This window comes from Pyxicephalus adspersus, chromosome 12, assembly GCF_032062135.1.
Source record: "Pyxicephalus adspersus chromosome 12, UCB_Pads_2.0, whole genome shotgun sequence".
NCBI lineage: Eukaryota > Metazoa > Chordata > Amphibia > Anura > Pyxicephalidae > Pyxicephalus > Pyxicephalus adspersus.
Genome location: NC_092869.1, coordinates 37,892,095 through 37,904,508, shown reverse-complemented (window position 1 = coordinate 37,904,508; position 12,414 = coordinate 37,892,095). Strand labels below are relative to the sequence as shown.

The following is a 12,414-nucleotide window of genomic DNA, read 5'->3' as shown; positions in this document are numbered from 1 at the left end:
TATTTTGGTTATTATTTTTGTAGCAGAACTTAATTATAAGTACATTTCTCGGTCCTTCTGCAAAGCCCTACAAATACCTGTTTATATTCCCAGTAAAAACCGGATGCAACTTTCTGTGAAAGGCAACAATGATGCTGCATTGCTCTTGACTTTGGAGCAGAGTTGTCCTTCATGTAAATTGTACAGTTAGATGAGATGTTGCTTGAGATGTGGATATCCGTGATGACATTTTCCTGTCAATCAGCACCTAGCCACACCCAGTCCTACCCACTGCATTGTGGATTGACAGCAGTGAAACCCGCCCACGAGGATCTGCAGTGAATCTCGGCTTGTGTATCAGATAATAACCTGATTTATTACTTGTTTTGACTGTCACACAGAAGACCTTAATCGTACAAGAAAATGGGATTTGATAAAAATCCTTTTTGATTCGCCAATACGTTATTTATCAAAACCAATAACAGAAGGTCCACTTACAAAGTTTGGGCAGCCCTTCCCAAATCACCTATGGGTAATAGGTAATAAATGCAACATCATTTTTCAAGAAAAAAAAAAGTTTTTATAAAAAAAGAAAAAAAAAAGAATTATACTTACCTTGCCCCCGTTTGTTGCTTGGACTGATGTCACTGCCCTGCAGGAAGATTCCCAGTGACTACAGAGCAGGCAAGATCTAACTAAAACACACTTCTTCCATTGCAAATACTTTGTTTTTCAACTCTGTATTCATCAGGAATCTTCCCAGAGGGATGGTGATATCACCTAGGAGCCGCAGACAGGAGATGGGGGTAAAGTAATTGTAATTTGGATTGATTTAGAAAGGAGGATGGGACCCAGACTACACAACAGGACACGACATGTATAAGGATCCAAAGAAATAAATAATTTTAGGTTAATTTACTAACAGAGGAAGAGTTTGGTCACTTTATAAAGTAAGCAGTCAATTAGTATAACAAATAAGGTGACTCTGCACCAACATGAATCATTTATTCTTGTGCAAACCAAATATCCATTTTTATTACATAATTGGGTATTTAAAGTAAATGCAGCCACATCTTATATACCAAGCTAGGTGAATGTACTCTGAAAAGTGATGACGCCATAATCCTTAAGAAATTTAAGTCCAACGAGTACTAATTAGATTATTGTAGATGACATACATCAAGCTGATCTCCTATATCTGTAATACCTATAAAATCTTTAACATGTTATAAATATTTTCTGCTTTCTATCTAAACCCCAAAAAAGAAAACTGTAGTAGCAGAGAGCTTAGGTAAGTAATCGGCTTATAAGATTTCTAGGACAGAAGAATTTTCTGTGTTCATGGATTATAAAACCCTTTCAGTGATATATTTAACAAGCCGAAAGGGAGCAAATAAAAGAGGTTCAATGTTAGGGTTTATATGGTCTTTGGGTACAGGATAGGGAGAGGCTGAAAAGGTCTACAGCCCGATACTATGGGTGTGATTTATTAAAGCTCTCCAAGACTGGGGAAGATAGACTATAATGGGGGATCGAGCAAACCTACAATGGACTTGGTCCAGTATTAAAAATGTATTAATAATATTATTATTAATAATAATAATAATAATAATAATAATAAACAGGATTTATATAGCGCCAACATATTATGTAGCACTGTACATTAAATAAGGGTTGCAAATGACGAACAAATACAGACAGTGACACAGGAAGAGGAGAGGACATGAAGAGCTTACAAAATTTGCCAAAGAAATGCATTGTAGGTTTGCTGGATCACCCAGAATCCCAGTGATATCCTCTCCAGTTTAGGAGAGCTTTAATAAATCAGGCCCTGTGTATGAGGTTTGTTTTACCTAAACTTTAAAGCTGAATGTCACCCAAATAAAATGCATATATAACGGGCTGCCTGATCTGCTAAATCGTTTATAGTTCTGCCCTAACAGTCCCAATAGCAAGAGATGGGACCTGATCTTTACCTTTGCTGTAGTTCCAACTTTATATACAGGGCTCCTTTAAATTCCAACACTGGGACTAAATAGTAAAAGAAGAAGCAGCACACCAATAAACTGATTATTTTTCTCTCTCTTTTTATTAAAATGCTCGTTCCAAGCCAGCACAACTATTTGCTTCTCTTACTGCTGCACAGGGGAATGTAAAAGGCCGATACCAAGTTATTTTTAAGAATTTATACTTCTTGTATTTGCGAAAAAAAAATAGAATGCAATGAGCCGCATTCGTCCTTCTGCCTGTTCAGCTTTAAAATGCATTACACAGCCAATCCATCTACTTAGTAAATAACGCTACAAATTCACAAAGACCCTCAATGCATCCTTTCCCAGCGCCCGCTGCCCTCTGGCATTGTACGGCCCTGATCTTAATGAAGAGTTTACAGCCATTCCTCAGCAAGGCTTTCATTTACTCCCAGCTTTGTCACTTCAGACATTTCATTGCCCGCAGCCCCCTAACCAAAGGCTCTGTTTGATTTTCACAAGCATGTAATTTGCCCCGACACTTCCTACACGCTTTGTTCCTCTGACATTGTAAAAGGCACGGCTATCAGCTCCTCTTTGTGTTGGCCTAATGAATGGAGGCACCCTTCTTCCATGGGACTTTATGGAGAAGATTAGGTTGCTTGACTTCCTGACCCAAATTACTCATGCCCTTACAGAGCAGAAAAGAGGCTTTGTTACATGAAAAGAGGCAGAACAGGGGACCCTCCTCCGCCCGCTGCCAGCACACGAACACTAATAAAGCCGGGGAACAGCCTGCTGAGACCGAAGGAATCCAAAGAGGAAGAAAACCCAGAATGACGGCACCAAGGAAAAGGACATCAAACGTCTGTTTTAAAGTGATTAGTGTGAGGATAATTCCTTGGGTTCAGTCAATATTTGTAGAGCATTAAAAAACTTTTCTGTTCTCAGGTAAAAGGAGAGAAAACTCTTTACATGATTCTCTGCAGATGCATAGGTAACTCTTAGATTACTATAAATCCAACCAATTCACTAGAGACTAGTGACATCACCAAAACTGCAGCCTATCCAATCCATTCACTAGAGACCAGTGACATCACCGAGAATGCAGCCTATCCATTCACTAGAGACCAGTGACATCACTGAGAATGCAGCCTATCCATTCACTAGAGACCAGTGACATCACCGAGAATGCAGCCTATCCACTCCCTAGAAATTCTTGCACTTTTAATACAAAATACATTTATCAGGCTAACTTACCATGTACAGATCCAATATGGCTGGTAATAGCGAATCTGAGAACTTTCTCATCCTTATTATACATAGCAAACACCCGATCAACAGCCAGCTTCTGTGCAGTGGGTGGGTACTTCTGTGCGTGGCCGCACTCCTGGTAAGTAATGTTCTGCTTCAGTCGGTAAGAGAACCTCTGAACTTCACCACTCTGCGAGGTCACTGTGTATTCCCTGTAGGTTGTGGAGGTCACAACTGGGGAGAGAACAAGAGCACACAGTTTTCATTAGATATCAAAGATGAACTTTTAACAACATTTTCATCTAAAGTGGTCACGTATCCTGTAATGGGATTTAGGATGAAAAGAAACCTTTCCATAAAAAAAAAAAACATACAGCTAGCTTTGCTCCAACAATTCTACATAGAAGTTTTTAGCCATGCAAAAGCTCCAGATTGCTTCCTGTCCATGTGTCCCTTGACCTAGAAGCACACGTATATTTTGTTGTTTCCAGCAGCTTAACCAGGTGGTGGAATAAATAGGAATTTGTGTAGCTGTGGGGGCCAAAACTTAGGAGAAACCTAAGTTATCAATGGTGGTTCAAGCAATGACAGGTAAAGCAGGCACAGATCTTTCTGCAATTAAATATCTTACTATATCCTATATCCTGGCTATATTTCAATTCAGGACAGCTTACACCTGACCGATGTCTCTTACCTGATCCAGAATACTGGTAGATCTCATAGAAAGGAGCAATCTGCACGGTTGAGGTCTCTGGGATGTATGGAATTTGCCCCCTAATCGTAGTCCGTAAATGGATATAATTATCAGAATCAAAGCCACTTGCCGTTTGTGTGATATGAATGACTTCTTCTCCCGGGGAAAACACAGCTTCAATGTTGTGAACAAACTTGGCCCCTAAACAGAACACAGAACATAACTGGTACAGTCCAATGCACAAACAAATATATTAGTAAAGTCACATGGCAAAGTTTTAGGACAGTAAAAAAGCACCTTGCTGGAATTGTGACCTGTCATTCCATCCTACTTATGGTCATGCAACTTTGTGATAATGTTTTGGGTCCATTCCCTTTGCTGTGTATTTGTAAGCATGTTTGTAACAGTTTTTATGTGTTGCTGTATGTGTTTTATTGTGCTTTATTGTGCCTATTCTCAAAGCCAGGAAATGCCACAAAAACACACAAAACACATCACAGCTCATGAAAAAAGACTAAAAAGGAAGCATATAAAAAGTTTGGGAAAACACATGTGAGGCAGCTCTTGTGTGGCAAAAAGTCACAAATGAATCCCAATTCCACTTCTTTTGCTGTATATGGCTCCCTGGGAAACACACCTATGATGATTTGGGGGGGATCTTTTTTTTTTTTTTTTTTTTTTTTTTTTTTTACAGTGAGGGCCTTATATAAAATGACATATTAACACACATTATTATATACACACCACTTTATGTTTTTTTTTACCAGTAATACTGAATCCATTTTGATGTCCGGGTTTTTCCAGTGCAAAAAGCCAGCCGAAAAGGCCACCAATGGCGGTCAGCGGTGTCAGAGACCAGGAAGCGGGTTCAGGTACTTGGCTGATCGCTGTGTAGGCTCTTCCATCATTCACCACAATATACGCATGCATATCGATCCCCTCAAAGTTGACGGGTGTCTGTCCCACGAGCAGATTCCCACTGACTTTCCCATTAACACGGTGTGGAGCTCCTGCAAATAAGGACAAAGTTTAGTTTCTATGCGGTGATTGTCTATACAACTGGCTGTACACTGGCTGTAAACCGTGGATGTATCAGGAGGAGTGTAAGGTGAAGCAGATTTTATACGAATAGAAGTCAAAATACGTATAACAGTTACAGGATATTGGTAAACAGATGGCTTTTGAGCAAGAACAATGTACGCAGTGTATGGACAAGCATGCTTTTATTTCTTCATGTGTAAACTAGTTTCTTAAACTCTTTCCAAATCAGGTTTTGTATTTCAAGTTCTACACTAATGACAGATAAGCAGCAGAAAAATGATAAAGCAAGAGAAATATAAGAAACAGAAATCAATGGAAAGGATAGAGAGAGAGAGAGAGAATCAGAGAACATGGAGAGGAAGGAAGGACAGAGAAGTGAGAGGAGAGGAAGGAAAAGAAAGGGAGCAAAAAGAAAGAGATAGAGTGAGAATAAGAGAGACAGAAAAGAGAGATTCAAAAAAGTTAGAGAATAGAGAAATAATGAGGAGAGAGGAAGATAAAACAGGAAACAAGAAAAAAAGGAGGAAAACAAGGATTGAAATAAACAGAGAGAGGAAAGGAAAGAAAGCGAGGAAGGACGAAGGAAAAAGACTACAGGAAAAGGTGGCGGGAGAGAAGGAGTGAGAGGAGAAAAGAGAGTTGGGTATAAAAGAACATGAAAAACAAAACAAATGGAAAAAGGAGGCAATAAATAAAAGATTGAAGAAGATGAGAAAATTGAGAAAACAGGTGGAGAGAAAAGGGAAACAAATGACAAAGTTGAATACAAAACAAGATATCATTTACATTTACATCAAAGAAAATGAAAGGAAAAGAGTAAATTACTTCAAAATGAAAGGAAAAGGTAAGCATGAACAGAAAGAAAAAGACGAGGGGATAACGAAAGGGAAAGCAAACTTTAGAGAAAGTAAAAGTAAGACGCAAAAAGAAAAGAGAAAGGCAAACTGAGAGACAAAAGATAAAAGTAAAAAAAAAATGGCTTAGAAAAAGTGAAACTGAGAAAGGAAAGATGAGACAAAATGACTGTGCCATAAGAGGAAGGGTGAATATAATAAACACATAAAAGCAGCCAGCTAGAAAAGCAGCAAATCCACCTAAACAACAGGTTACCTTTTGGTAGACAGTGAATGCCGTTGCCGTAGTAGCTGTCCTGGCAGTGGCAGCAGAATCCGGTGGCGTAGTCTGTACAGAAAGCATATGGAGAACAGTGACCCGGCCTCCTCTCACACGTCTCTCTGTTTATCGGGTTAAATGTGAGAACTGCAAAGAGGAAACAAAACAGCAAACAAATGTTATACAAAAGTTTGAGGTGTTAAAAGTCAGAAAAATACTGAACAGTGACGGTCCTAGAGGTAAAATCCAGAGGGCAGGTAAGAATGAAGGTAAGGGTAGACCGTCTAAACCACAAAAGAGGTGGGGCTGTGACTGCCCAAAGCTGGCAAAATCATTGCTATGTCTGGCTTCACCACAAACAATCTAGTATCTGGTTCTCTGTATCAAACAATGGAAGAAGAAAACATTTGCTCACTTGGGCAGAGTTTTTGGAGTTTGTAACAGTAGAGAGGAGAGCTTAAGTTGAAGAAAAAGATACACACACAAAAAAAATTATGATAAAGGATTCTACGAGGGCTATAGGTTAACTAAAAGGGGCACCCCACATAAAATTCCTTTCCAGCAGCTTGGATTTCATTTAAATTAAAAGCTTTATTTAGGGTGCCCCTCCCAAGACAAAAATGCCAAACAGCTACTACAGCTTAGATTGTAGAGGACGGAGTAAAATGTGTAACGTATGAGGACAAAAATATGGGAGCTCTATGGATGTTGCCAGCCCTTTTGTTTAGTACTAGTTGTATAATAACCTTGCAGAAGGCATATACATGAATGTGCACTGCAAAAAGGAGTTGAATTCTGGAAATAATTGCCCCCCCCTCCAAAAAAAGGCAGAAGGCAGAGAACAAAAGGATAAGTCACCAGTATTTTCTGTGGTCTCCTGGCAGCTAATCATTTTTCCTTTTACTAGCTTGCCATGTTTTGTTCCACAAAGATCTCTATATGGAGGTAGCCATCATGGCAGAGGCTGGGCTTTGCTTCCTAATGCAAAAACCTTCAGCAAAGAGAACAATGAGCAGCACATCAGTGAAATTTGGGAATGGTGAAAACTTCTGTCAGCATTTATTTCATATATTAGCCTTCAAAGTTAACTTCTGTAAACTACAGACTACTGTCCTGGCCCCTCCATGTAATGGTGAAGAGGGGGAAGTTCTGTCCTAGAATGTCAATACTCCATAGATACAGAATAGATGAGTACTGTCACCCGTGCAAAGGAAAAATAAAATAAAAGGAAAGAAAACAAATTTATCAATCACATCTAAGCACTGATGAGCTGTAATATATTAAATTTTTGTTCTTGGGTTTCGATATGCTTTAACTGTGCTTGGCTTCATTACATGAGCCACCAAAAACAGCAGCAATAGGGCTGAACAACACAAACGGCATTCCCATCTGTCTTTAGTTTCCAGAATTTTTACCACAATTTTCATACAAGGCTTACCGTCAGTGTCCAGTCCTCCCACTTCTTCATTCTCGAAGAAACGGTCACTTCTATAGAGGACATCAGACCTTGGATTCACTGGATTTGGGGTCACATTATTAAAATCCTCTGACACTGACTCAGATGGCTCTTCTTGGGTTTCATATGATGGGATGTTTCCAAGAACTCTACTCTCCGACTGCTGGATCACAGGCTCGTCTAGGTCATATGGAGTCCAGTTGGGCTCTTCCTGAGATGGAGGCAAGGGATTGTTTGGTGTGTATAATGTAGCCTGATCCTCGGAATCTATGAAATCGTGAGGTCCATCAGGATTCAAGTTTACACTCTCCAATGTAGGTGGCTCAGTGGTTTGCCCTGCTGGGTAGTCTTCATCCTCGTAGTTGTCTTCATAGTTGTTTTCCCCATTAAATTGGTTTTCCAGTTGCCGTTGTTCGGGAAAGTCATTGTGCGAGTTTATCAGAGGGACGTACCGTTGTTGTGTGTGGGGGTTAGGCACTTTTGCTGGAATTACATTATCGATCTCTGAAAGGCTTCCAATATGGAAGACCCACACTCCAGGAACACCAACGTTACTTGTCCTAATGAGCAAACACGAAACAAATTAAGATTATGCAACAAGAATATCTTACACCTCAACTCAGCCATTCACAACCAGGGTTCCTCTGGAGGTTGCCAGAGTTCTTTGAGCCTCAATGTGCAAAAAGAAATACCAAAAACAAACCTGTACAATGATGCAAGATCGAAAGTAAAGCTGAAGATCAGCTTACTAATATAGTTTTAAGCATATTGATCTGCCATCATTTGAGACTGTTAAGACCGACCCCCCTCCACCGTCATCAAGGAGTTGGTCAACTTGATGGCAGTTGTCTTCTATTACAATGGAAGCTTCCCTTCCTTTTGCAATGCAACAAAGTAACAGGTACACTTTAACATATAAAATAAATGTATAAAACTTACTGATAAAGATTCTTCACAGACTGTTCAGTATTTGTGACGCTGTAAAAAGGAGCTTCCTTTTTCAGCAGCTCGGATTCGCCCCGGCTGAACCCCACTCTGGCAGGAAGATCGAGGTGTACATTGTACGATTCCTTTGGTCTTGTTCCGAAAAACTGGAGGCCGTGTTCGGGATACAGAAATATGGCGTAGGTGTCCGAGTCGTCGTATGCGATCACAGCCTGGAATGTGTTAAACTAGAAACCAAAAAAATAAATGATGAAATGTTGAAATGTTATGAAATCATGAACAGAATTTATAAACATCAATAATCAAATTATTACATTTTTTTAAGATAGAGAAACAACCTGGGAAGCTCAACAAATGACTGAATTTTCAAGACATATGTACATCCAAATTTGGAGTGGAACAGACCTAATGACAAATTTTAAACTGTCAGACCACCAAAACGAATTTTTCAGGATTTACAGAATCTATTGGTATGAAACAGCTTACCGAGTTACCAGGTCTGCACTCCTCCTGTGCCTATTATCAGGCGTTCCCGTCATCCCTGCTGGGTTTTTATTTTATACTATAGTGAATGGTGCAGGAGGAGCCTTTAGATGTTTTTATGTGAATTAAATTCTTGTACAAAGTCGGCCGACGCGTCTTCAAGGTGTTTGGCTCATGCCTCCCTTGTATTTCTAACCCAACTTTTCTAAACTTTGTCAGGTCCTTGCCATCACATGTCCATATACTTTTCACCAAACTTACATTTTAATATATGTGCAAAGATGATATTATAATGTATCTATACGATAACATACTAATACCCCTGAAGAACCCTATTCCTCGAAACGCGTCGGGTTACATGCTACCCATTCAGTCCAACAATTTGATCACTAATTACTCTAAGGCGGCAGTTTTATGCATGTATAGTTTAGCCATCACATTCCTGTGAATGTTAACAGGACATGGGATTGAATACCTCTGTTGATTGTACACTAATTATGTATGAATCTTGAATGCATAAATACATAATAATGATTTGCAATTAAAATTTGAGCCTGAAAACCTTCTTCTTTCTACTTTAGTATTTTCACCAAACTCGCCTTCATTTCCTGCTTTTTCTAGCTTTATTTTTTGTAAGACAGTTCCAGAGTCCTAGAACTAAAAGAATGCGGTCACTATTCCTTTTACAGCATAGGGACTCCTCAGGTGGTTTTAATGAAGACAGAACCTCCTAATTAGGAGTCAATCTGGGAACTGACATTTTAGGACTACGTTCACACTGGCCATGAGGTTCCGGTGCATTTAATGCTTCCTTGTGCCAGGGAGCCGCTGGCACTGGGGAGATTCTACATCATGGTAGCATAGCAGCTCCATAGAAAACGAATGAAGGAGGCAGCGAGCAGTACCAGCATCCCTCACTGCCGGCAGCTGCCAAATGTTTAGCGCTAAGAACCACCGCTGCAGTGCAAATGTCTGAGTGACTGGCAAGATGCCAACCTCGGGTAGAGCTACACTGGATCACTTGATCTCAAAGCAAGTCTAAACCTGTCTTAAAGCTTCATTTAAATAGCAGCAGCAAAAAATGTGCAAATTCATTTAAGTATATAATTCTGCAGCGGATTACGCGTTTTTAAAATTGAATTACCTTTTTAAAATTGAATTACTTAATTGAATTAAGTTTAACCTGCTAAAGGATTTGGGGTTCTGTCTATGCACTTTTAAAATTTACATTACACTGTCACATAGCAAAGTCCTGTCTGTCAGGACAGGAGACCTGATTTTTCTCTGTTGCAATTCACTCGCACATACAGGTCTTGTCCTTCCTCTAATCAGTGATTGGACAATGAATACTGCAGCAATGCTAATTGGCTCCTTGTTTTGCTTCTTGCATCTGAAATGGGAATCTGTGCAGAGAGTGTAAAAGCTTAATGCCAGGTTGAACACTGATATCTAAGCCATTGGTATTTAAAAATAAAAAGGGAAATTTAATTTGAAGATGATGTTGCTTATACAGGCTGCTATTATGGTCCATTCCTAAAATATTATCTTATGGTATGCGAAAAATAGAGGAGGAAACCCCACCTATGATATGAACGATATAATAGCCAACCGCGTAATAAGTCAAAGTATGAAAAAAGTAGAAAAGAAGTTGCAACAAATTAAAGTGTATTTTTCAAATAAGTACAGAGTTTGCTTTTCTTATACTGATTTAATGAAACAGGTCACCCACTTTAATTTGTTGCCAAAAAAACCCTGTTTCCATTCTACTTTCTTCATATTATCTTACGGTATATATTGAGAAGTTTTTGTTTAGATAAAGTTACTGGGTCCAGGGAAGCTCCATTGCAGCTTTGTAGTTCCTGCACACTTTATTATAGGTATGTTCACTCAAGTGACACCACAATGCGGGACATTCTCTGACTCTGGTTACTCTGTAATCATCTAGTCAATAAATAATAGCAGGAGGTGGATTCCCGGCACCATACCCCTTGATCTTTTAAATTACAAATGCATGTGAATCTGTCAAGCATGGAAAGGTTGAGGAGGAGGGGGTAGAAGGGAATGCATGAACTACATTCATCCGTCTTCCCACCAATCCAATTCATCAATGCCCACCGACAGCACAGCTTACATATGGCAAAACATTGCATTATAGAGTCCTATGTTACTTTAGACTGAAACTTGGGATAAACTGGGTGCAACAGAAGAAATATTAAAACGGTGACGGATACCAGAGACATATAAAGAGTTGCAAACATATTTATAGTATGTGGATTTTGTAATGGAGTAGAAGCTAGTGGATGGAAGCACAGATTGCAGAGAAGGCAGACCCAGAAATGTCAGATAGAGAAAATGTTGCTGCTATAAAAATCCTGTTTATTATTAATAATAATAATGCAGAAAATTCTTGAGCAGGAAGGCTGCAGCAGGATTATTATTATTATTACACAGTATTTATATAGCACCAACATTTTATGCAGCGCTGTACAAAATCCATAGTCATCTCACTAACTGTACCTTAAAGGGGCTCACAATTTAATGTTCTTACCATAGTCACAGTCTAAGGTTAATTTTGGGGGGAAGTTATTAACCTAATTGCATGTTTTTGGAATGTGGGAGGAAACCCCACACAAACAACCTGCAAACTCCATGCAGATAGTGTCCTGGCCGAGATTCAAACCTGGGAGGATAGATTCATGATCCTGTTTTCTTTGCAGGGCTAACACTTTTTATTATCACAAATATTGCAGCTTTTTTCAAAGCAAAGTTCAGCTTTGAAACCAATCAAATATCATTGTGTGTTTTAGAGACCCAAGTAGGAGTAAAGTCACGTACAGACATCATTGTTATCTGAAACTATTGGTCATGCTTATCTCACGTGTAAAGCAGTCCCCCAATATCAATGGACAACGGCTGTGCATTCCTTTGGGGAAGAGCACAGTGGGGTGCTCCTTTTGCTCATCCTTCCCCCTCCATAGAAAAGAATGATGCTGTCACTACAGAACTCGCTCATTTATTATCAATAGAAATAACCACTAACAATCGTTTCTAGTAATGTCTAGGCTTACGAGGAATTCCTTCATACACAGGTTTTCCCATTTTGTATGATGGGGAGGACCCTATAACTGCATACCCTCCAGCTTCTTGAAACAAGAAAGAGGGAGGGTACAAATACTAGACTTTTGTCAGCCAACAAGATTGTTGAGGACCATCATCTTCCCACTTTCTTACAAGCGTGTATGTAATAGCCACCCCTAATGAATTTGACATATGAAAAAAAGTGAAAAGAAAAGAAGGGGACTTCAAAGCTCATTTGTGATCATTTGTAATTCAAAAAAGAATCATTACAATTCCTATTCATACATCAGTACATATAGAGCCATCTCCCGTTGTATGATCATGGGGTAGAGATAGCTAAACTGAACATATTCTATTCTAAGAAGCTAATTCTATATTGTGGATGAGCAAGAAAACAGCTT

At 39.2% G+C, this 12,414-nt stretch overlaps 1 protein-coding gene across 1 annotated transcript in view; it reads right to left on the bottom strand.

Annotated features, from left to right (window-relative positions):
• NID2 (nidogen 2) overlaps positions 1-12,414 on the bottom strand; it is a 49,857-nt gene that overhangs the window by 24,689 nt on the left and 12,754 nt on the right. The window contains exons 3-8 of the mRNA XM_072428959.1: positions 8,447-8,679; positions 7,490-8,067; positions 6,049-6,198; positions 4,662-4,907; positions 3,898-4,098; positions 3,210-3,437 (exon numbers count right to left, since the gene is read on the bottom strand). Of these exons, the coding sequence (XP_072285060.1) occupies positions 3,210-3,437; positions 3,898-4,098; positions 4,662-4,907; positions 6,049-6,198; positions 7,490-8,067; positions 8,447-8,679 (1,636 nt within the window). The remainder of the gene's footprint in view (positions 1-3,209; positions 3,438-3,897; positions 4,099-4,661; positions 4,908-6,048; positions 6,199-7,489; positions 8,068-8,446; positions 8,680-12,414) is intronic.